This window comes from Taeniopygia guttata, chromosome 4 (assembly GCF_048771995.1).
Source record: "Taeniopygia guttata chromosome 4, bTaeGut7.mat, whole genome shotgun sequence".
Taxonomy (NCBI): Eukaryota; Metazoa; Chordata; class Aves; order Passeriformes; family Estrildidae; genus Taeniopygia; species Taeniopygia guttata.
Genome location: NC_133028.1, coordinates 44,183,265 through 44,209,231, shown reverse-complemented (window position 1 = coordinate 44,209,231; position 25,967 = coordinate 44,183,265). Strand labels below are relative to the sequence as shown.

Below are 25,967 nucleotides of genomic sequence, written 5' to 3'. Positions count from 1 at the left end.
TGGACAAGGTATTGAGGCACGCAAGAACAGCTCACACTGCTGGGGGACCTGACAAGCAACACAAAATTAAATCTCTAACTTGGAAACTCCAGCTGAGGAGCTCCTGCCTATTTGTTTAGGTGTTAAAATGCCTGTGGGGCTGGGGATCAGAAGGAGGGGTGCTGCAAGGATGGCAAGATAAGATCTCTCAGGGGCAGGCTGGTGTGCAGGGCACTGGTAGCTATTGCATTGTGGGGTGTGGCAGAAGAGCACAAAAACTTAGGAAATCTGACAACAAATTGACTCTGATCCCTGCAAGGCAGTAGGAGAAGTTTAACGTGTGACCTTCTGCAAAAGCAAAACCATCATAGTTTGTAACCTTTCAAGCAGCAGTCTCATTGAAGGGAGCTAACAGATAGCAATCTGAATTTTTTATTTATTTGACATACTTTAGAATAAAGATGAGAGCTAGTTCCTACATTTGTTCATCTTTGGAATGACATACAGCTCTCCAAGTAAGCCACACATAAGTTTCACAGACTGTGGTGGTCTGTTTTAGTTTTTTTTAAAAGCTATCAAGTAAATCCAGAGACGAGCAGATAATATACTCAGCTTGAAAATTATAAGCATGGAGATATGAAAGACATTCCTTTCTGTGCTGTTGAAATGGAAAGATTAGTGGAAATGTCATGGCTTAGAATTCATGAAGCAATGTTTCCCTAATCAAGTATCAGAATAAATTGCCAGAGTACAGTATATTTCTTTTACATGAGAAGACTCTGTCTGAAGGCATGCTGAAACAGGTGCTATAAATAAATGTAGAAACCCTTATACATAATGTTCTGCATTACAAGGCTTATCTCCTAATTGTGTTATGCCTGTGATTAGCTGCTGTAAAACAGCTCAGCGTACAACTTCATAAATACTTGCCATAACAGGCTCTGCAGGAGGGGCCTGCCCAAGCATGATGCTGCCCATTTATCTTGGCTGGGGGCATGCCCCAGCCAAGCCCATGGGTGTCTGGTGGTGCTGCATCCTTTGACTCTGGAGCAAGGAGGACCTAAAGGCTTACTCTTGCTTCAGAAGAGGTCTGGGCAGTGTCTGCAAGTGATTTGATGCTTTCAAATGATGAGTGGCCATAACCATATTGTTTCTGCCATTCTTGGGAGATGTGGAAAATGCCAGATTAAAGAAGAATGGGAGATAGAATTTGCATAAGCATGTCCTATACATATAAATGTAAAAATATGTAATACACACACACACCCCCTCTGTTGCTCCTGAGCTGGAGGTTTCTGCCCAGTCAGGTCTGGACAGTAATTAGAATGAGCGACTTCTCAAAAATCTTAAAAATTATTTAAATTAATGAGCTTGCTTCACTGAAGCAAGTGAGGGACTGATCACTCCAGGTGCTCTGCTGACAGATCATCTGACCAGGAGCACAAGTGGAGCAAAAAAACATCTTACCTCATTAGAGCCAAGTATAGGAAAGGAAAGAGGTGCCCCAGCACTTCCCAGGATGGTGTGATCTTTGTGCTTCCCTGTTCTGCAGAGGGAGCAGGTTGGAAAATAGCTCTGCTTTCTTCTGAAGATGCTGCATGACCAGAGAGAGGAGGCTACTCCCTGGTAAAGAGAGGTCTCGAGTTAAGTATGAGATGAGGGACATAAAGCAGGAGAAGTACAAAACCTGACGGAACAACACAGGATAAGTCCCTACTTATTGACCTTGTAATGCGAACCCCATGGGCCCAGTAAGTGTGCCAAAAAATATTACATGCTATTTTGAGGTTATATTACCTTTTTTTATCCAGCATGGACAAAATTCATGCTCTCTGTTCTGGGGTGAGATTTATAGCAGTGGAGGATATTGGTACTTTTCCGATTACAGAGGTCTGGCGGAAGGAGACGTCCATGCATCCCTCTTGCTGCGAGAAGGCTGACAGCCTGTGCTTATGCCTGCATGTGTATTATCAAGGGTTATTCATTTCTTTTGGATGCAAAACTAAAATTAGTGTCCCTTGGCTTTTTCCTAACTGAAAATGGCTTTTTAAATATGTAAGAATCAGAAATAATTTTTTTGATACCTGGGTCCTTTCCTGAGTCTATCATTCACATGATCATTTGTCATTAGGCACAGCGGGCAGGAGGTTAATTGTAATTGCATGGTCATCTGGACCATTGAGTGATTTGAAGCAGAGTTTCTCTGCTGTGTCAGGTCCAGCAGTATATTATTTGAAAGCATTAGTGCCAGGTTGCTCTTTAAATCTGCCAGGGGGAACTGAGGAAGAAGTGATTTAAGCCTTCGATTTAGTGCTCTCCTCTTGCTGTCCGCTTCAGGCCACTTTACTAGCAATTGCAGAATGTGAGCAGAATTAAAATACAGAATTTTTAAATAAAATCAAATCCAATGTAGCAACTGAGGAGGTGGAACCCTTCATCACGGTAACTTAATACCATGTATCTTTGTTGACAGCTCTATATGTAAATCACTAATTATCCTAAACTATTCAGTTCCCCTCCAGGAAATCTAGACTTCTACATTAAAGGCTGGCTATAAGGAATGAAAGCCTTGCACCAATTCCCCACAGGTTTTATTAAGCTGCGGAGAAAACCCAAGGTTTTTTTGCATTGTAAGTAACAGTGATAGAGAGATCAGCAATTTACCTACATCAGTGGAGATTACTGGGTTTGCAGCAATAATTGTAAGCACTTTACAGCTTCAGTAATACATATTTTCTACCTCGCTGGAGCAGCAAGGTAAGGAGGACATGACTGGCTCTGCTCAACTGAAATCTTTCATCAGTTTGTTCCAGAGGTGATGTACAGGAGTGCTGTGAAAGTGCAAAACTGCTCAAGGATGTCTGTCATGGGTTCTTTTTGACACAAACTTATTTCAAACCTTCCCTTTTTGGGGGATGGCAGGTCATTTGCAGACATGCCTGATGTCTGGGACCAGCTTTGGTGGCTTTGGAGGTGTCTGGCCCAGCTGAGGGTGTTGTGGTTGGGTCCTGCTCCCAAGCTGAGCTGTAGGTTGATGTGTGTGTGGTGGTATGGTGTGTGCCCTCCCGTAGCCATGGGATGCCCAACTCTCCTGTCCATCAGACAGCACCCAGCTGGTCCTGTGTGAGCTGGAGAGTGGCTGGGTGCTGGGCTCGTCCTGTGATCTCTCATATGAGCTGGACCATGAAAACTGTGTTTTCAGCTGCATGGCCTTGAGAGGACAGGGCAAGAGGAAGATGCCTCTCTGCAGCCCGAGGTAGATGTGGCAGGAGCGGCTGTCATGCATTCTGGAGGAGGAAGAGGCAGGCCCTTGACTGGTTGTGCAGCCTGTAGGCAGCACTGCTGTGGCTGGTGCTTTGTAGAGGTACATTTTGAAAGGTAAGGCATGGTTTCAGTCCCACTAATTAATACTTTTTTTTTTCCTGAATTTTAACTAGAGCTGTGTATTCAGTATTGCTTTTAAACCATGCTTGCAGAGATACAGGAGTCACCCAGACTATAAAAATCCCTTTCTTACCTTTATACACCAGCCAGTGACCATAAATCTCTAAATTCTGAGTACTGTCTTGCTTAATGCTTCATTCATTTTCTGCTGTTTCATCTTTGTAGCTATTTTGTACTCTGTTTCATTGTAAATCATTTGCTTGCTTCTGGTCCAAAGTTCTTTGCAGGGAGAAACAAGCTGAAGGCTTCTAAATTCCTACATTATGCCTGGAAGAGACAGCTTCATCACCTTCTGCTTCTTTCCTCAGGCTGGAAAAAGGCAGCCTTGGAAAGCAAAGCTTCCTATTTAGATTTATTCTTAAATCTAATTTCTCTTGAGGAAATGAAAGCATCCTTTTTTTACCTCTCTTTTTAAAAAATAATTAAGACTCACCAAAAATCTTACTGTGGTGAGTGTACAGTGATCCTGTGCCTTCTCCAGCTCTTGTCTCTTGTCTTCATTCTCCTCTGCCATCTATTTATGTTACTCTTGGCCACCTTTCTCGAAGGAGCTATTGATTAAAGGATGCAAACTGTCTCAGACCTGCATATCAAGCTGCGCTGTTTTTTTTTTTTTTTTTTTTTTTGAGTTCCTCTGTATGTGAAAAGCATCCATTTTTGCACTGCAGTGCAGCTTTACCCAGATACCTGGTTTCTCTATCTCTTTTTTTATTTTTCCTTTGCCCTCCCGTCCTGCTAAATGGACATCTTGTCAAATCCTGTTTGTACAGACTGACAGCTATAGAGGTCTTGGAGAAAAAGCCAGATCCCTGCACATACACTCTAACAAACAGAATCAAAATGTCAAGGCACAAATGAAATACATCACTGTGCTTCCCTGTCAGGTTTTGCTAATATCACCTGGCTAAACTGACAGAGGAACACCTGCAGCAAGTTAACCTGGTTTTATTAGCTGTTGTTTCACATATTTATATTTGGTTATGAATATAGAGACTGCTGGGGAGAAAGCTTTAAGTTATTTCCTCACAGGATGAAATACCCCCCATTCTTCATGCCAAATACAGTCAGGGCAGTGAAGTCACTTTCAAATAGCACAGCAATTAATAAAGAAAGAAAAATAATTTCACAGTCTGTTGTTAAATTAGCAATTCTTTAGTGTCTGGAGTTTCTGACAGAATTAATATGCACACAGAAGCCTTGGGCAGCCTTGGTGCATATCATTTACCCAACAGCTGTAAGAGCCAAATGCAGGGACAAGGAGTGGTGCTTGATTTCAAGAGAAATACTGGAATTATCTGTCTAGTAATCATTTAGCAGCCTTGTTCACAAATAATCAAGAAACATTTGGATTTGGATTATATCCCTCATTCTTTCAAGACAAATGTAGGAGAAACTGTGGCTGTAAAATAATGTGTTAAGTAACATGGGTGAAAAAAAGGCAGGGAGCAACATACATTTGAGCAGGGAGAAGAAATTATACAATAAAAGTGCAATAAATTTCCCATGGATTGAAGGGGAGTATTTTTATAGCAGCTTTCTGCAAATTGAATGCATCTACATAAATAATGTAGCGACACATTTAATTGCAACTATTTATTTTTAAATTTGGCTGGATGATGAGAGAATTTCTGCATGGAATAATGAACCTTGTATTTTTACCACTTGCACAAATTTGAAAAAAATAAAGTGTAAATGGTATTTGGGCTAAGTGTCAGAGCCACAGAAGTTTCTGGCAGCTCTCTAGTGCATCTGAAAAGAAACCAACATCCATATGGAATGGATGCTAAATATTGGGGAGGCCAAGAGATGACAGAGAGGAAAATATTACCAGTCCATACTTGAGTCCAGTAACTCCTATTTGGTCTTTCGGTGCAGAGTGTTCCTCTTCAAATAAAGTAATTAATACTCAACATTTTACATTTGCCTTCTTCTGGCTTTGTTGGTGGTTTTCTCATTTTCAAGCTTTTTTCTCAAAAAGGCTTGTAACCTCTTTTTCCCACTTGGGTTTTTTTTGGGCCTTCTCTTCCTCATAACAAGACTGATTCTTCATGTTATCCTGCAGTCTCTAGATTTCAGGGCTGCTGAGAGGACAAGCAGCGCCTTCCTGTGCCACCCTTTCCTGCTGGGTATCACAGGACAGATGCCACAGTCCTTGACAAGGCTTTGGAAACAAGATGTGGAATTGGAGCTGGCAGTGAGGAGTGGCAAGCTGTTGAGGATGGTTGTGTACAAAACATAAAAAGACCAGCAGGTCTTTTTTCTTTTTTCTTTTTTCTTTTTTCTTTTTTCTTTTTTCTTTTTTCTTTTTTCTTTTTTCTTTCTTCTTTCTTCTTTCTTCTTTCTTCTTTCTTCTTTCTTCTTTCTTCTTTCTTCTTTCTTCTTTCTTCTTTCTTCTTTCTTCTTTCTTCTTTCTTCTTTCTTCTTTCTTCTTTCTTCTTTCTTCTTTCTTCTTTCTTCTTCTTTCTTCTTTCCTCTTTCCTCTTTCCTCTTTTTTCTTCTTTGCTTCTTTTTTCTTCTTTCTTTCTTTTTTTTCTTTTTTCTTGCAAGGCATAGGTATGCCAAACCAAGGTTGCAGTGCCCTTGTGCCCATGCCAGCTGCTCCCTTTTCTCTCCTCTTGGTGTCTTCCAGTCTTCCCTTCAAGAAATCAACATGAATGGTTTCTGTAAAGCAGAAGGTTTGGTTTGGGGTTTTTTTTTGGTTTTTTTTTTTCCCCAAGCTGCCTTAGAAAGACTGTCCAAGTTGATGCAATGCAAGGGTGCAGGGATGCAGCAAAAATTACAAATGAATGCAGTGCTTGGTTTCCAGGGCAAACAAGCTCATAAAGGCAATGTTTATTTCTTTGATATAGCTGCCATGTGAGCTACATGTGAGCAACATGTATTCGTTTATAATAGTTTGATGATTAAATCTCCATAAATCAAGCTTTGGCAGCTCACAACCTTAAATAAAAAGCCTGTGAGAATGCCAGCATTGCTGCTGCAAAGTGTGCTTCAGGCTAATACTTTACAGTTTGGGGAAATGGATTTGGCAGGAAGGACATCATGGTAAGGCTTCATGTAGCGAGAGGGAAGGCAGTGTTTGCTTTACTTTACTTTTTGCTTCATGTGTGAATTTCTGTAACAGTTGCATATGTCAAACCATTTTTGGAGCAAGAACAAAGCCTTTGAGAAGAGGCAATGGACAAGGCTGTTAGCAGGATGTCTTCTCCCAATGGATGATTTTGTCTTAGAAAAGTACTGTTTGTATGCAAAATAATGTTTATGTTACATGGAAAGTAATATTTATATGTCTGATAAAACATCTTCTTGGGCTATAACTGCATTTTTTTTTCCCTCTGGGCTTTCGGGTTTTTTCTGACTGGGCTGGAGTCATGGCAGTTTTAGCTAGTTCATGGCAAGGATGACCCAACTCCGGCATCCAAAAGCCATTGGGCTCCCTGCCCAAATAGTGTTGAGATTGGCTTCAAAACCATGGGGTTTAAAGTGTCAAGTTATATTGTTTTATCATGTGTTTGATCATGTTCTACATGCAGCAAACTTTCTTCCAGAAGCAGGAGAGATGGTACTGAAATAAATTCTCTGATGGATTGCAACACAGAAGAAAAACTCCCAGTATTGTCTGGCTGGCATGGGGAGAGTCAGCAATGCCTCAGGTTGCCCTTTGTTGAACTTGTTCTTGAAGAGGAGCTGTTTGGAGGAGTTACTTGGCAGGGCTGTAAAATGTTGCAGTGTTCATCTGACCCAAAGGGGTAGTTTAATCAATTTAACAAATAATCCCAGTATTTTTAAGTCTGGTTCTAATGAACCAATCAGTCTGGTTAATTAAACTGAAATGATGAAGCATTCTATCTGCATGTGACAGAATAACTGTTTGATGTTTCTGCACTTGGTTGTGTGTTTAGAGCTTGCTCAGCTTTCCTGGTTAAATTTCTCAAGGTTTTAATATTTGCCATGTCTTCCTTGTACACACACTCCTTGATTTGTGGCCTTTTAACAAGCCAGAGCATCTTGTAGTATGCATATCAGGGCAGAATTTAACTCAGTGGGACCTCCTTCTGTAACGCCAACCAGTGTGCTCCAGTGCAAAGGCCCATGAGCTTCTGTGGAAAGAGGCATGGCTGAAGGGAGGTGTTCCCCAAGAGATATGTCCATGTTTCTTTCTGTGCACCTCTCAGCTGCCTGCCAACAGCAAAATTGGCTAGCATCACCTGTACCTTAAATTTGCAATGACAACAAAATACCCCAACAAAAACCACACACCAAGAAACATCATTTCCCCAAAGTCATTGTTCTGTGCATAAACCCATTTAGCACACTTAGTTCTGTCAGCTCTGGATAAATCCTTCCTATCTTTTTTTGATCAGGGCTATAAAAGATCCATCTCCGTCGCCCTCTGATGGAATTTGAATAGATGTGTCTGGAGTGACATATGTTCAGACATAAATTACAGAGGAACAATTTTAAACCAAATTGTCTACAGCCAATCCTGCCGAATTTACCTCCTGAGACAGATGATCATAAAGCTAGAAGCAAACAAGCCCTTAAACATTTGACGCCAGCTTTGAAAGGATCATTTTGAGTAGGTGTTAGCATCACTGTAGATTGGTGGTATGCTGCCTATTTTGGACCAAATAGTCAGCAGAGGAAAGGCTGATTTTATACCAGCAAGAAATTTTGTTCACATGAAGGAAGTTCAGCAAGGTAGAGCCAATTGGAGGGAAACATTTTAAGAATTTTTAATTCTCTTTACTGTCTGCATATGTAGAGTTTATTAGTTCAGGCTAAAACCTTAAAATGTTGGTAGAGTAAACACACATGGCATAAATCATCAAAACAAATCCTCCCAATCATCATATTTCTTAACCACAGTGGCTTGCAGTTGTCCAAACCACAACATAATTAAAGAATGTTTCTTTCTTTGCCAGTTGGGCTCCAGATCCTTATGGCAGACTCAACAATAAGACTAAAACCCTTTCATTGTAGTATTCTGCCAGCAAATGTGTAGCTTTGAAGAGCCCTATTTTCCATGAGATTTTGCCAACTGATCTTTGCATTACTGTCTGTAATAGGTGCATACAAATGGACATGGGGGTTTTGGCTGCATCATTTTCAAGTTTGATCCTGTCCCCCCAGCTGCCTTTAGGGACGATGCTTGTTATTGCTATTCAGTCAATGCTGCTGTCGAACTCGAGGGAGTTCTGTGCCTTGTCCATCAATCCTCCCCTCGCTTAGCACGGCACTGCAGCTTGAATGTTTAAATCGCCATTCGCATAACAAAGGATAACCCGGGTGCATGTCCTTGTGTGCAGAAACCCCCAAAATAGACTCCTGTGCCTCTTGGATTATGTGTGGAGCCAGGCATCTTAAGTTATGTTTACGAGCGTGCAGAAACAAATGTGTCTCTGCTGCTTTCTGTGTCTTGAATTGTATTTTTCATTTAGGTGCAGTATTGTAAATCATGGCTTCCTCTGTTTAAGGGAGTAAAATGATTTCATTTTTTCTTCATTAAAAAACCAAAGACAGTAATTTAGGAGTAATTTAAGTGCATCTTTGTCCCACACCTCAGAGAACAAAGTGAAGATACACAGGTAGATTTTTATGGACATAAAAGTTTGTGAAGATACATAATTTATAAATATGATAGGCAGAAAAGCTGCAGCAACAGGATGTGGACTTCCTTTTTTTTATTGTAAGCCAGATAGATGGAGTTCAGTGAGATCCATCTGGACCTGTCCCTTGCAGCCAGAGAGCAAGGAAGACTTCAGGTGCCGCCTGTGCTGAGGGCTGAAGGAGCTCTTGTACATGCTTGCACAAGCACGCAGCTGCTGGTCACAGAAATTTTGGGTTTGCTAGGAAATGGCACTTCACCTTAAGTGCTTTCTCCGGAAATGTATTGGTTTCTCTTAGGGGGTTTTTTTTTGGGCTGGTAAGTTTGGCAAAAAGGACGACCCCAGAAAACCAAAGCACAGTTGCCTAGCCCTGCAGTTGTCACAGCCTGAGAGAGCGAGCCTATGCAATGCTAAATGCTTTTGAAAAATCTTCTGTTTCCCCAAAGAACATTTATTTTCTGTAGCTTGCTTTCCTTCTGCGAAATCAACCCAAATGATAGTGTGGGTTTGCATATATGGCAGGATAAATCTCTTTCCGTGCTCCTCCATCACACTGCTGAGAGTTTAGGCTTGGCTCGGGTTTTGCCTCATTGATTGCTTTAAAACCTTCTTTAGAGCAAAGTCAGAATGTGCAGAAATATAGCCCATTAAGATAGTAATGTAAGCATGAGCATTTTCAAATGTGTTGTGTTCTAGGAATTTTTATGTCTTGAAAATGTAGTTTACTTGGGAATTTGATGAATTTTTCAGAGTGATGCCATGTGATGAAGTTTTATACCATTTAGAAGAAAGACAATAATGTCATTAGTGACAGTTAATTTTTCGTTTTCTAGCAACTATGGTTATGTCATAAATTGTTATGTGACAATTTAGTGAGCCACGTGATAGAAAAAAGTGGTATTTCAGAGGAAGGAGCTGAAAGCACTAACTTATTTATATTCTAGTTTTTAAGGTTGTTTTTGTATTCAGAGCTAGAGCTGATTTCAGTGCAGAGTGGAAATAATTCAGCCTGAGTTAGTGTGGGGTTGGGCAGGACAGCATCAAAAGACAATGTTTCCTTAGAACAAAAGAACAAAAGATTTAAAGAATATTTCCTATTTGAGATACATTAATTGGTTGAGATCCAAGCTAGAGGCCAGGTCTCTCTTTTCATAGTGCAGAGCCTGTAGATGCCTCACTTGTCCAGCAAGCTCCAGGACATCGTTTAAAAGGACCTTTAGCAGCTCTTGGACTGCAGCATCGAGTGCTGGGCTTCCTGAAAGATGCTGGCAACTCTGCTGGATTGAAGTGAACCGGCAGCTTCGAATTACAGTGCTTTATTAGTGGGTATTTATTTAATTCCCTTCAAATCCCTAAGGCATACTACAGGAAACAACATAGCACTATTGCAGATAGAAGAGACCAAGCCTAAAAGAGATATAATCGGGGCATTTTACACATTTTTCTGTAGCTTTGTAGCTTTGGCAGCAATTTCAGCGTCAGCCTGCAGTTCAAGAAAGCTTATAGGGAGGGCTGGATTAGCTCTTGGGAGACTGCTTGTAAATTCTGCAGAAGGATGCTCTGTGGTGGGTGGCTGTAGTTCTTGAAATACTTTTTAGAAGAGCTTGGCATTCATATGTTTATGCTTGTTGGGAGACACGAAGACAGTCCATGGTGGTTTTCTGTTTTGTTTTTTCTTGTAAGTAAAAGAGCGTGTCAGGAGCACAAGCTGAGGCTTGGAGCCTCTCAGCATTTTAATTGATTCCACATTGTAAAGACTGTACCTCGCTAAACCCTTTTATAGGTTTTGGACACATCTAAGAGGCAGCAGCACCCTCTTCTCAGAGCAAACACTTCAAGGCATGGCAGCTCCAGAGAACAGGGGTTGATTTATTTGTAGCTTGTTTTTGCTCAGATCCTTCAACTCTCAAGGCATATTTCCTGCACCAGAGCAATGTGCTAATGAAAGCAGAGCTGATGAGCTACAGAGCTGTAAACACACACACACGCACATCCCTCCATATCCTGCTTGTGTTTCAGCTAAGAGCTGCCTCATTGTGGACTATGGGTCTGTCCGTGGGGCAGAGCGTTTTACACTGTGCTTACATTTAAAAGTTGTAACAATTTGAGCTGTGTGTCCCTGTCTGAAGAAGTTGGCAGTCTGGAAAGGTAGATGGGACTGAGGATGTGAAACAGAAGCCAGGACACTTTCCAGGCTGGGGGGAAAACCTTAAGTTCAGCCAGATAACCTGTGCTCCATGTAGGGCAGGCATCCTTATACTCATTATTTTTTGTTGGATTTAGTCCTTTAGCTTTATTATGGATTAGTGACACTACCTTATGAGTTATATTTGTGGTTTCTGATTACTGTGGAGACTAATTTGGTGCTCTGCAAGGGAGACAGTGTAATTCCTGTTTGAGTTTTATGTTCTGGGACATATGAAAGGTCACTTTACTGATCCTAAGCACTTAAGTACTGTGAGCTTATCCTCCCAGCATCACACAAGTGTGAAGAGAGTAATAAGTTGGACCTTTTTTATATCTCCTGGGGTTTCAAGGCTTATAGGGTCATGTTTCCTAGTTTCTCTCTCTACAAGGACAAAACTGGAATTCCCATTAATATTAGTTATAGGATAAAGAGACCAGTAGAGTATTCTGCAAGCAGTTGGCTGATTTTTCACCTTATCCTTTGTTCTTGTGGGACACTTAACTGCCTCAGTGTCTGCTAGAAACTCAGCACAGTGGAGAGGAGACTGTCTAGGAGGATTCTGGTGTGTATGGAGTATTAACTTCCTGATATACCTGTGAATGAGCCTAGCAGGATCAATGCCCAGCTAGACCTGCTGCTTATGAAGAGAGTAGGGCTGGTGGGAGATGGGGTGGTCAAAGGCCGCTTTGGGCATTGTGACCAAGGAATTACAAAGTTTTAAATTCTTGCTGAAGTAAGGAAAGGGGTCTACAAAACCTGCCTTGGAGTTCCAGAGGGCAGACTTTGGCCTGTTCAGGACACTGGTTCAGATACAGTCCTTTATAACAAAAGGGTCCAGGAAGGCTGGACATACTTTAGGAAGGAAATCATCTGCCTGGCAACTGGTGACAGGATGAGAGGAAATGGCCTCAAGCTGCACCAGGTGAGATTCAGGTTGGACATCAGGAAGAATTTCTTCACTGAAAGGATTTTCAAACACTAAGAGAGGCTTCCCAAGGAAGTGGTGGCATGACCATCCCTAGGAGTGTTCAAGAAATGACTGAATGTGGCATTTGGTGCTATGGTTTAGTTGCCATGGTGGTGTTCAGTCAAAGGTTGGACTCAATGATCTTGGAGGTCTTTTCCAGCCTTAAGAATTCTGTGTTAGTTGGGTGGTTTTACTGACATGATCATGTGAGCAGGGAAAGTCTCAGATGTGGTCCCTGCTTCCAGCCTGTGTTGCCTTGGGTCAGCGTGCAGCAAAGGCATGGGGCAGCTGGAGAGGAGAGTAGCCCTGCCTATTGGCTGCAGTCTTCAGCCAAAGCTCAGGAAAGGCATGGTCACAGGGATGCAGCACAAATAATTTGATGTTAAAGCTTGCAGAAAAGAGTCTGGCAAGTAGTCCTAGCTGGTTGGTGTTAATGGCTTGTTCTCCCACCTTTTTCTTTGCGTCCTCACTGGTGCTCACTGTCTCTAGTACTGGTATAGCACATTCAGCATGTTGTTCACAGAGGCCAGTTTTCATTGTAAGAGGACCAGTGGTTCTACCTCCATCCACCCGCATTCCCTCCTGGAGCTGATGTCTTTCAGCATGGCTCTTGTGGGCTCCCCTCTGCAAGGTACAGACAGTTTCTAATTTGATTGCTGTTGGTTTAAGGGATCAGCTCATGCCATTGCAATCCCAAGATACTCTTGCTGCCATCCTTCACCATAGCCATCTCCTTCTGGCCCCTTTAAAGAGTGCAGCAAGAGGCTGCACAGATGTTAATACTCTGTGCGTGTCACATTTTGTGGTTGCTATTAAAAATAAAAAGAGTGAAACTGATTTGCTAATAATGGATGTGCTGTTAACAGAAACACATCCCACTTGTACCTAACACTAGCAGGTTGTTTATGGCATATTTGCTGTCTCTAAAAATAATAATTTTTTTCCAGCAACTGATTTAATTTAAAGACTATTTTCACACATCACTGGCTGTTAATCAGTTAAAGAGTTTTAATATTAAGAAGAAAGAAGCAGATCTCATCAACAGCTTCAAACTTGATTTCATTTCTTTTCAGCTGGCTTGCAGCAGATTATGGGGAGCCTTAAGCTCATCTTATTTCTTCTGCTTTCCTATCCCCTTTAAAAGAGAGATAGCGCCATTATCTGTATGACTGTACTGTGCTAGTTCTGTGTATCCTTTCAATAGCTGGTGAACTGGAATTACTGAGATAAAAATATAAGAAGACTAAAATAAGATTTAATTAGGAATTAAACACCAGACACCCATGTAATTTTAAATAAAGCCATGTGTAGTTCATGAAGAGATTATAAGATTGACTGTCAGAAGAGGAATGGTAAGATAAGAGGCCAAAACCCAAGATACATGCAAGGTAAGTTGGTTTTGGCCCTGTTCTGCTCTGAAACAAATTTGCAAAATGTCTGAGACATTGCCACTCGTGGCAGGAAATGGGCAGCGTACCAGCTGCTGCTTTTGGCTGTTCAGGTCAGCAAAGACTGTGCTCCTGGGTCAGTTTTCATCTAAGCAGGGTCCATTCCATCACAGCATCTCTGTCTGTTAAATGATTGCTGCTTGAACCATCTCACAGGCTGTCCTCTCCTTTGTCTTGTGTACAAAGCAAACACAGGAAAGGATACAGAGGGAAGTGTCGTGGTAGATACGAGTCATGCCTGAGATACCCATGCAGCTACAGATGCTTCTGTTCTTGAGCATGGTAGTGCAAGCGTGGCTTCCATCAGGAGCTGCTGGTCATGAGAACCTGGAAGACTGTGCTGTGGAACCCTGAAAATCCCCATCCTCCCAGAGCATCTGTGTGTGGATTCACCAACACCATTCACTGTGGCACTTTGTGCATTTATTTTGACTTTCTATACACCCCTTTATTGCATAACCCATCTCCTGTCCCTGAATTCTTCCTGTCTACCTGATACAGGAATATTTCACCTCGGTCCAACCAGATGCTGCTCTGCTGCCTGTCTGTTTTGAGAACTCATGCTGAAATCTTCAGTGTAACGTAATGCTCTTGAGCATTCCTCCTAATACTTTTTGAATATAAATGGGACTTACCTGACCCATGAGAGCCTGCAGTTTATACAAAAATTAGTCTTGTTCAGTTCTATTTCACATCTCTCATTAAAACATGGGTTATTTGCCTCGTGCATCTCTTGGCTCCATATTTATTCATGAAAAGCACACATTCCCTTTGAGCTGAACCACGTATCGTACCATCATCAACAAGCTACAACTCGTTTAAAATCTGTCAAGGAAAACTGACTTATTTTGCATTTGCTGCTTTGCAGAAAATAGACACACAGTAAACTCTTGTGCTGTAATGATTTTCTGTCTGTCTTGGTAGAACATAATGAGATAAATTCAGGTCCCTTTTTGAGGGCTAATTACATTGAGTACACAATAGATGTGCACTGCTGTCATTACATGTTGCACATTTTAGTGCTTTCATTTCTCCACCTCTCTTGTCTGTGTGTGCAAGGGTGTTTGATTTGGCCTTGAAATACAAACTGTGGGCTAGACAGGAACCATTTGGTGGTCTGCTCTCCCAGAAGACCCTCCAGAGAAAGTATAATGGTCCTTGCTGTAGGTAGGGCAACATTTGAAGGTGATTGTAAAGTAAATAAAAGAATTTATGTGCTGGAAACTGAGGGATATGCCATTAAACATGAGGGCAGCTTGTGGCAAGTCTGCTAAAAGCCATCAAAATCAGATTCATCCCTAGATCTGTTTGCTGGTCCTGGTGTCTGGGCACAAAGCAGAACAACTGCACCCTGCAGATGGATACCAGAGCCTAGGAATGGAACACTAGTTGTATGATGAGAAAATTTGGAAAACAGGATTTTAATACCTGTAAATCCCTCCAGTCCAAGCAGTTGTTCTCAACCCGTGTTGTGGGAAGAAAGGAAAGCTGTGGAATAGAGTAGGAGGGTGCTGGTTTGGGGAGGTCAGAAGGGTGATGGTCACCCCGTACAGCAGGGTGGAGAGGCTGCAGATCCATGGGGTGACCTGGCAGCCTGTGCTGAGCTTGGGACCTGCTCAGGGCTGTGTGGTGCCTGCTGTGAGAGGTGCATAGTGCGGGCAAGGCTGTGGAGGTGGGGTCTGGGGGAGGTCTGTTGGATGCTCTTGAGTCGCACATTTGATGCATGAGTGATCTTCATCACCAAAGACTAACTTTTCAGTTCTGGGAGTTGGGAATTTATCTGCAAGTGTCTCACCCTTGGTGAAGAAACTATTGACGTAAAAGGGAAGATGTCAAGGGAGTTTCTCTGGTACTACAGGAAGTAGAGCCAACTTTAGAAGCAGTTGTCCTAGTTGGTCCATCAGAGGAAAGGGATCACTAGTAAAAACCTGTACTTCACCTACAGTGAAGATGAATTCTGCCACCACTTGCTGAGTTTTAGCACGTGCTGTGATTGCCTGGGACATTCCTGATGGGATAATATCAGTGCTTTAGCTGTGAACTCATTTCCTGTTCAAGCTAATTACAACTGGGAGAGTTTGAATGCAGATGGAAAGGCTCTGGGATTTCCAGGTAACTTCTTCAAGTCTGCTAGCAGATCTGTGCATCATTAATATCATACTAGGCAGACATATTTTAAAGCAATTCAGAAGGAAGAAAGGTAACAGCACTTTCAAGCAGCTTTAACATGCCTCCATGTCTCTGCTCTTTGAGACAAACAGAAAATCAACATTTCCTCCTTTTGCTAACAGTGCATTTGTAATTCTGTATATAATGGTACAATACAGAGTGTTTTTTTTTCTAAAAAAACACTTGCAAACTGGCTATCACTGCTTCTGGCTGAATGTGCACACATGGGTGAAGTGCAGAGAGCTTTGCATAGGTGAAAAAGCACTTGTTTCAGGAGGATGGAAACAAGATATTACTGTATTCATTTCAAATTACTTAAGAAAAAAAAATCTCGAGCTACCCATAGCCATGGATTTATAAGAAAAAAAGTAGCTCTCAGGTCAAGTCCTTGTGCCTTGTCATGCATATGTATTGGAGCTGGAAGAAATATCTTGTATGGTTAGCATGCCTGGTTCAGACTATACCCAGAATAGCCTGTCATATGGAGCACTTTAAAATTCATCAAAGGTTTGCAGGGGGAAAGACCCTAGGGAAGTAGCCTTATCACAATGTTTTAAAGATGTCGATCTTGAGATCCCCTCCACCACTGTGTTGCTGTTTGTTTGCTGAGACATTGATTTCTGGGTGTAGAACATCTTAAACAAAAAACCATGAAATGTATTTTACCTGTTTTCCTAAGACTGAACGAAAAAAAAAATCACAGTAATGTTTTCTAAAGCAGAGCCCAGATGATGTTTTCTCTAATGCATTCAACAAGGAAAATAAATATCCAGCAATGGCAGATGCTAGGGGAAAGAAATAATCAGCAAACTCACATTCTCTTTTCATGCAGATATTTAAGTATGCACTATCTGCTAGTGGCATAGACTGTTTTAAAATATGCAAACTAAATAGCTCACAAGTATTTGTCTGTTTTATGGCTGAAGATATGGGGTTTTTTTAAAAGGAAATGTGAAGAGATTAATTTTATGATGGGAGAGCTTAGCCTGTGGTTCTTCTTTTCACAGTATGCAGACCTGGGTTCTTCAAAGCTTCACCCCACAGTCCATCCTGCAGCAAATGTCCCCCTCACAGCTACACACTTGATGAAGCATCCACATCTTGCCTGTGTGAAGAACACTATTTTAGGAAGGAATCAGACCCACCTACAATGGCCTGTACAAGTAAGCATGTGCTTATAGGGTTGTTTTTAATCCTTTCAAGCTGTTCCTGTACTGTGATTAGACATTATGATACTAACTAATGTGCTTTTTCAGGCTCTGCACTGGAGTCTGAACTAGTCTTGATACACTTGTAATGTCACTGTCTTTGTCCACCATACTTAATCAGAATCACTAATTTTACCCTTCTCCTGCCATCCATGAGCTGTCTTGTCAGCTGTACCTTGGAAGTCCCTTGTTCAGTTTATGTTTCAGATACTTAAGGCCACAATGTCCATGGTCCTAGCTAGTCCCACTGAGTATAGCACAAATCTGAGCTGGGACTGTCATGTTCCAAATGTAATTTTTGTGGTGCAGAAGTGGTTGAAAACTACTGAAATCGAACTACTGGTGCAGGAGCAGTTTGGGTCTTCCAAGAAACTTAAGCAATGGAGGAAAAAGTAGATTTATGACTCCATACATGCTCAGAACCACTGGACAGTGATGCAGTGGTGACTTCCATACTGTGGGGAAGTTCTTTGCATCGTGTAGGGATTGTAGTGGCTTTTGTGCCTTTCCCAGTGAATACAGATGTCCTTCCTAACTCATGAAGTTTCCACTTCAAAAAGAAAAAAAAAAAAAAAAAAAAAAAAGTCTGTTCCTATTGGAGACACACTCTCTCAAAGGAAACTGCCCTTGGCTGCTCTCTGCTTGCCTGCAGGAGGCACTTGGAGCAGAATTGGGCCCCTTGAACTCTGCCTTTGATTTTCACCAGACAAAGGAGCATGGCTGTTGGAAGCTGTGCTGCAGGGAAGGAGAAGGCAGCCTTAGGCAGCATTGGAGTCACTGGTGCTGTCAGATCAAAGAGGTCTGGAGGGTGAGTCAGGCAAGCACTCCCAGTTTATTAAATAGGTGTGCCAGAGTCTTTTGGAGGCATAGCCAGGGTGGGTTATAGCATGAAAAATCTGATAGCAGCATTTCTTGATGTTCATTTTACCCCTTGGCCTGACTTTAAAAACTCAGATAAATGTGGTCCAGCATGGTATTGGGAAACACACTGAGCTCTGGAACATTCTTAAAGTAGGTTTTTCCGTACAGACAGAACCAAAGCCAGCAACTGAGAGAGTTACATCAGACTGGTGTTCGCTGTGCCTCCTGCCCACCATCAGTGGTGTTGTTTTCTGCCCTTCTCAGAGTGGAAGGGTACACATCCAGTCTGTCCTGCTGGTGCATTAGCACAGGGAAGGAGCTGCCATCCCAGAGGAGGATGTTTATGCATGCCTATGGCCTGAGCAGCATCGCAGGTTCGGAGAGGCACAAGCAAGTTAGGTGAACAACTCCTGTTAAAAAGAAATGAAGTTAAGAGCCTGTCTCTCCCAGGGTTCTAGTGCAGTTCAAACCCTTTAGGTGAAGGCTGTCATTTCCAACTCTGCAAATGCCATGGGATTTTCTTTTTATGTTTGTTTGGGGATTTTGTGCTTATTTATTGGCGGTGACTGTCTTGAGTTTGTTGGCTTTTACTGTTTGGGTGGGTTTTTTTCAGTGTGGGTTTTACTTTTGTTTTGAGAGCTTACTGTAATCTAGTGTAAAGCCCAGACGTGGTGCCTGAAGCTGTGTTAGGATATGGCTTGGCAGGGTACCCAGTCCTTCTGGGGCAGATGAGAAGTTTAATACCCATCAAGGCAAAGCTCGGCTTCTGTTTCCCTCTGCAAACCCCAGAGCCACAGCTGAGGACATTGCAGCACCTCTGCTGGCATTCATGCCTACCACCCCAAAAGCAGGGTGGGATATCTGAGCCTTCTCCATGTGCTTCTGTCACCCTCACCTTCCCCATTCATCTTTTCTTAGGATTTTGTCCTAATACTGCTCTGTTTGTGCTGAAGGTGATGAGGAGGGCTCCATGTGCTGCACCAGCTCAGCAGCAGGGGTAGAGGATTTTGGCAGGGGCTGTAAAGAGTAGGTAGCAACAGTGGTATTTTAAACCAGTCCAGTTATATCTGGAAGGCAACAGCTCATCATGAACTAAAACACAAGTGAGAGAGACTTGAGTCATGAGTGGTAGGAAAATACTGCAAGGGTTTTTTTTTAATGTTTTTATTATTTATTGCCACAGAAGTTAATAATATTCATAGGATTCCTTCAACAAGAAATGCAGTTAATTTTAGAGAATACATCAATGTTTATTTTCACATCTACACCTGCAAAGTCCCCTTGCCACTCAGTACAGCTGTAAAATCACATTTTCCTAATTTAAAGTGAGTGTTTTTCAGTTCCAGGCTGCATGAGTCTCCCCACCACCACCAGCATCACTAAAGAAAACTAGCTGCTATATCACTGTCACTTGCTCAGTTAAGTACAGGGTGAGGGAGGAATACATTTTTGTTCAATTTTTCCATTTTCTTAAGCATGTTTTATAAGTAATGGTTGGTAATTTTGAAACTAATAGTGCTGTGATAGAGTCTGAAATAATTAGTGCTCTCAGACAAAAAATAAAAAATTTTGGTCCTGATGGACATTTGATAATTCTCTTAATATTATTATGTATTTTCCAGGAAGTAATTGCATTTTATTTCTTCTTAACTAAGTAATCCTAGCTTCAGTTCCTTGCACATAATCTCTTTAAAACCAAAACAGTTCCACCCTTTTCTTTTCTCCTCATGTCTCTATTAAGTATCCTTATTGTTGCTCAGAGCATGTTGGGGAAATATTTGTAGTATTATGACACATGGGACAAATTGAAGACTTTATTGTATTTACTGTAATAGTCTACTTGCAAAAAGTTTACAGTTAACTTCAAGTGTTAACATATGTATATTTCTATCTTGAGAGTGACTTCTCTCTTAGGTTATATTTTTAAATTTGTGGATCAGTAAGCAACAGGTTTGCTGTCCATCAAGGAAAACACCAATATTTTTGTTTTCAGAAAGTGTTTGCCTCTTGTCAGAAAACTGTGGTGCAAAAGGAGTGAATCTGAGGGTATAACGTAGCAAATTCAAAAATTATATCTATCTATTTAAAAGTCAGTAGACTAATATCTGTGCCCTTGACAGCAAGAGTTAGGAAATTAAAGCAGACCACCTTAGCAGATCTAGAGTCCCCCTTTTCTGAAGGTAAAACACCTTTTTGTTCTCCCAGCTGGGGTTTAGCCAAGGTTTATTCAGGTACAACTTCAGGATTCTACTCAAGACCTTTCTCTGAGGTCCTGTGAGCACACTAATTTTATAGGTTACAAAAGCCAGTTATAAAGCATTTCCACTGAAACTGATGTTTTTAAGCCTTCAAGAAGAGTAGCTGACTTTTCTGTACAAAGCAAGTAAAAAACTCTAGTGACTTTACAAAAGTAATAATTTATCCCCCATTAAAGACACATTGTCCAGTAAGTGTTTCTTGTGCCTGTGTTCTTTATTTTTTCCTAGAGTACTGGCATCAGCAAAAGGGCATTCATCCAGTGGAAGAAAAAATAGGGCAATTTAACCAGTAAAAAACATATAAAAAATCCTCAAGTGTAGTACATATAACTCCATACAGCTCCAGTGGTGAATTCCATAGTTTCCATTATATCAGTACAAGTGTGACACTGCAGAAAATAGTCTTGACTTGGGCTGTATGTTGGTGCCATTAGCTAAATAGTGCTGGATCCCTGGGGTGCAGCTTGGGAGTGGATTGCTCCCAGTTCGTAGGGATCTGAAGGGATCACAGAACAAAACAAAGATGATCTGGCATTTCCTAAGCTAACTTAGCTATTTTCTTCATCTGCTTTTCCTCTGAAAAAGAAAAAAACAAACCAAAAAACCATCAGGATTATTTATTTCCTCTGGCAGAGAGTTTCTCATTGAATCAGAACAGCTTGAGTCGAAATCATTACAGTGTTTCAGTTTATCAGTGTTACAAATTTTATAGACTCAGAGTGGGAAATAGAAAAAGGAAATGGAGGAGAATGCTTCTGGTTTATAAGGTGATTTCATTTTGCAACACTGCCTGTTTTAAATAACTAATTGAGTTTAGTTATCACAACAAAACGAGAAGATGACAGCGTAAGTCAGCCTGTTAAGATTCATATGGATGTCTAGCTAGTGAAGCTACTTGTTGGACCTTTTTCAAGGAACTGCTCATGGGTTTTGACAACTTACTTCAAACCATAGAGGAATGTGTTGTGTTGCCTTCCCTCGCAAAAATCCCAGCCTTTGCTGTATAGTCTCTGGTGGTGCTGTGACTAAAATCCATCCTGGCTTGCTTTGATAAATTTCCTCTTTCTTCCTCATTCATTAGCATTCCCTGAGTACTTAACACAAGGATATCTTGCATGAGACTTCTGCTTGTCCTTTCACATTGTCTTCAGGGTATATCTGCAGCTTGTCCTTCATCTGCAACACAAGCCTGTTCAAAACAAAAACCTTGCAGCACCTTTTGCGAGGAAGCAAGTCTTGAAGGTGCCTCCAGGTGGGCTTTTCTTGCCCAGCCATGGCCTTTCTCACCCAGGATGAAGAGAAGCAGCCCACTTTTTGCAGGTGCTCTGGTGCCTCTGCAGCAGCTGCTCCTCCTTGGATAGCCTTGCCAGTCTATGCTGGCATCCTGAGCAGGGAGGCTTGGCAAAGTAAGCAAGTGTGGCATGGGTAACCAGCTGTGCCACAGCCTGGCAGGGACCAGGAGGGCTGCCATGGAGTGGCTGGACACAGCCGTGCTTCCAGTGACCCGTGTAGATCACCATCTGCATTGGGCTGCATCGAGCATTTCACTTCAGAGAGGTTTGGATACCTAAGCTTTGGTTTCACTGCTGCCAAATGGCTGATGGGAAGAGGCGGCTGCATACAGAGGAAGGATTTGGCATCTGAGTTGAGTGGTGTGAAAACACCTGAATGGTGTGAAAACCCTGGTGTGTCTCCTTTCTTTAGGACCTAGGGGTTAGTGGTACAAGGGCAGTGGGGTGAGGAGAAGCAATCTTGCCTCTGGTGAAGCCAACAGGAACTTGGGCAGGGCAAAGACTTGCTAATCCATTTGCAGGAAGAGCGAGGAGAGCACCAGAGGCAATGCCCCAGGTGAAGTGCTCCTCCTCTTGGGTTTGAGCCAGCCCCGTGTCCTGTCCTCCCATGCAGGTAACTGCATCCCAACACAGATCTCTTGAGTGCGGTGAGAGCGCTCAAAACAAATCCCCGTTTTCCCAGCGCTTCAGGTGTTGTTGCAAATGGTCGCCATGTACTTTCTGACGTATGAGCGAAGGGGCATCTCTTTTCAGCCTAGAGAGTAGTAGCGAGCAGCATGACTGATGATACTGTTTTTACCATGTGTTTTTCTCACTTTACAAACCAGGACCCCCCTCTGCTCCTCGGAGTGCCATCTCAAATGTTAACGAGACTAGTGTCTTTCTGGAATGGATTCCCCCTGCTGATACTGGTGGAAGGAAAGATGTGTCTTATTATATTGCATGCAAGAAGTGCAGCTCACACTCGGGTCTGTGTGAGGCGTGTGGCGGTCATGTCAGGTACCTCCCCCAGCAAACCGGCCTGAAAAACACCTCTGTCATGATGGTGGATCTGCTTGCTCATACAAACTATACCTTTGAAATTGAGGCAGTGAATGGAGTGTCCGACCAGAACCCCGGAGCCCGGCAGTTTGTGTCTGTAAATGTAACCACAAACCAGGCAGGTAAGTGGATCTTCACCCTGGGGGAATGTCTGGGGTGGGAGCCTGAGCCAATCAGACCCAATGCAGACCTCCCTTTGGAACGGGTGGAAGTCTCCAGGATGGAGGGGTGGACTCTAGCCTCTTCAAATATGGCGGGTGGGAGGTGGGCAGTGCTTGTCTCATAGGATATAACTACTGCAGTCTTCAGTATGTTTCCTTTCAGCAGGACACATTTTTAGGATTTGTGACATTTTTCTGTTAAGCTATTTGGAGATACTTCCACTTCTTTGCATGTTGGTGTATCTGTCCACTAAACCAGGAAAAAAAAGGCTGTCTTTCCTGTTGGGAAGGGGAAATTTCTAAGAGTCCATTTTGATTAAAAATGGCTAAAACATCTAAACTTTACAGTTGCCCTAAGAAAATTTGTTTTAGTGACTTGCGAAAATTTAATCCCTCTTCTACACTGTGATGCTAAAGTGACTGGGCTCAGGCTGATGAGGGATGCTATGTTGTCACTGCTTCTCCAACAAGGTAGGGCTAGGATTTCACTCATACTGTGTTGCACTGTGCAGACAGAGATCATGTAGACTGGTTTATTCCTTTGTCCAAGGCTCTGATCTGTCTGCCATTCCTTTGCCCAGAAGTTTAAATGACCTGTCACTTTGGACACAGGCATGGAATTGCCATTGTCCTCTTTCACTTGGAGGTATGATGGGGGTCAAGAACATGATTACATCTCCTTCCATGTGCATCAACACACCAGGCACATCACACAACTTCTGTAAAGCCCCGGAGACTGACCTAACCTTCTCTTGTTTCTCATGCTCTGTTGTTTAGGGTTTCTTCCTTTGCCTATCTGGCTTACTTCATGCCATTTAATTCAGGGCTCCTCAGTGGCATTTATTCACCGTGAAACCCTTCCAAGACTGTTAACAGGTGGCATTTGAGACTGTGAGAACTGTGCTGCCAGATCACTGCAGCCACCCCCTGCCTTCTCCAGACAAGGTTCAGCCAGGAAACCTGGTGGGCAATTCAGTGTGACAGCTGGATGTAGATTGGCAGATCCTCACTGTGGAACAGAAAAGCACTAGCTGGAGGAGGGCTGCATCTCATTCCTGCTACCCAGGTGTATGTGCACAGGCTTGGCAGCCAGCAGCAAGGAAGTGCAGATACCTGTCCTGGTAATTAAACTGAATTGTTGAAGTGTTGGACAGATCATTCATATGTTTCTTGAGGAGAGGAAATAAAGGCATGCTGGGAATGCTGCTGATAGATGTGGCATGGAATCTGCTGGAGGAATATTAGAGGACAGCAGTATGACGCCCACTAAAGGCACCTGTTTAGTGCAGATCGGTGGGTGTCACAGTCCTAATGCTGTTTACTGTTTTCCTGTTGTGAAGGCTGCTGCCAGTAACTCTGCTGTTGGAAGGAGCACATTTTCCTATTAGTGGGTTCGCATTGGTATTTCACTGCTGTTACTGGATTTTCGCTGATGTGTGGCATTAAATCCACATAAATCTCAGTAAAGGTAGCTGTGCATGAGGAGATGATACCTCGCTGATCAGTGCAGACAGTGAGGAAAAAGTCCTGGTTTGTGACTTTTGTCCCAAACTCTCCACAGCTGCAGCAGGATTTATCCACATAGCTGTGTCTCTGTGCATCAGGCCAAGAATAACCCCCTTGCACGGTTACCACTTGCAGCTTTGCATTGGAAGGTCTCTTAGAAGAAACGGGAAACATATGACAAATGTGTCTCATGCTAAGGACAAGTGGGTAAGTGTAGCTTCTGGTTAAGTCTTCTGTTTTATCTTAGTGGAGCCACAATCACAGGAGATACTGGTGGATCAAGCCATGGGTGTTTGATACACCGTGTGGTGTTGAAATTGCATCTGTGTGCTCTCATGGTTGATTCAACAGGAGGTCCTACCAAACTGCAGCATAAAGAAAGCACTGGTGACTGTGTTTCACTGTCTCTCTGGCTGGTCCCAACATGCATTTGTGAGGTGAGCCAGGCCTGTCTGCTGGAGCTGTAGCATCAAATGGGCTTCCCAGTAATGTGCTCTTTCAGCACTCCCCTGGGCCATCATCAGTTTGCCCGTGCCAGAAATAAAGCAGATGGAAAAAGAGACTTTGCAAATCAGACTAACTGCTGTGCATGGAAAGTGAGTGTCTGGTTTTTTAAGGTGCCTCCAAAAAAAAAAATGTCCTTTGAGGCAAGTAATGGAGTGCTCCATACCCAGTGATTCTGGATATAAAGATTCACTTCAACAGTCCTTTCTCAAGTAAGAGTAGGCAAGGCACATCTGGCTTCAGGGAGTCTCAGGCCACCCACCTTCCCCCTGGAATTACTCCAAGAGGTGCAGCTCTTATGTCTCACCTTTTCCCTTGCACAGGTTTTCTGATGGTGATCATATTTTCACAGAGACTGGTTAATGAAGTTGAATCAGTGACAGAAGGCCAACTGAACAGTAGGAGAAATCCTGCTACAAGATCTGTTGGCTGCAGGAAATTGAAAAATTGCATTCCATGGGATAGGTCTGGCTGCTGGCGTCCTGCTGGCACATATTCAGTAACCCAGCATGCAGAGAAATGCCAGGGTCTGTTTTGTTGGTTTGGCTTTTGTCCATCCCAAGAAGACCATGCTCATTTCAAAACTGCAAAGAATGTACAGACAGTGAATCCTCTTGTGCACCACCTCTTCTGGGTATGGTGGCAGCTTTTGGCAGCAGAAGCTACATCTGGGTTAGACTCTCAAAGGGATTACTTCCTGGAAAAAAAAAAAAAAGAAAAAAGAAAAAAGTGGTTTGCTCCAAAATAGTTTGTCTCCCTTCCTCTCTCCTCTATTTAAATAATGAGTAAAAGAATTGGGGCACGCAATCCATCTGGCATTTTCAGGCTGATACAATGTTACTCTGAATTTTTGAAATCAAATTTTGAAATACAGAGAGGGAACAGTAAACTTTTGTGCGCAAGAGGCTGATTGCTAATCTCCATTGGTGACCCCAGCATTCTTCTGTTCTTCCGGTCCTTAGAGACCTGGCAATACTTGGGATGGGGCCGATCCATGCAGGATGTAGTGGCCTTGGGCTCCAAATACAGGACTAGTTTTCCTGAAACACTCTTGCAATCTGCAAACCTTTGTTGTTTCTGTGAGATTTTGCTGGTGATTTTCTGCTGGAAAACATGTGTCTAGAAAGGATGAGCAATGCCACAAGCCATGAGGGATAGAAATTGTGCTGGCCTCCATTGTGGCTACCCTAGAGGTGCAGCAGGCAGACAGAGGACCTTCTTCCCTTTGTAGACACGGGAGCTGACCCAATCATGGTTTTTCCTACGGCATTGCTGCAAAATACATGTCCAAGGGACTTCCCAGCACAGATGGCAGGGAGCCATCTGTAATGC

The 25,967-nt window shown here is 42.5% G+C and overlaps 1 protein-coding gene across 14 annotated transcripts in view; it reads left to right on the top strand.

Moving 5' to 3' along the window:
• EPHA5 (EPH receptor A5) overlaps positions 1-25,967 on the top strand; it is a 196,057-nt gene that overhangs the window by 90,949 nt on the left and 79,141 nt on the right. For 13 of the 14 annotated variants that reach the window (XM_030271557.4, XM_030271552.4, XM_030271556.4 and 10 more), the window contains 2 exons: positions 16,812-16,967; positions 22,251-22,586. The exons of the other annotated variant lie outside the window; for it this stretch is intronic. In XM_030271557.4, the coding sequence (XP_030127417.1) occupies positions 16,812-16,967; positions 22,251-22,586 (492 nt within the window). The remainder of the gene's footprint in view (positions 1-16,811; positions 16,968-22,250; positions 22,587-25,967) is intronic. 14 annotated transcript variants of the gene reach the window in all.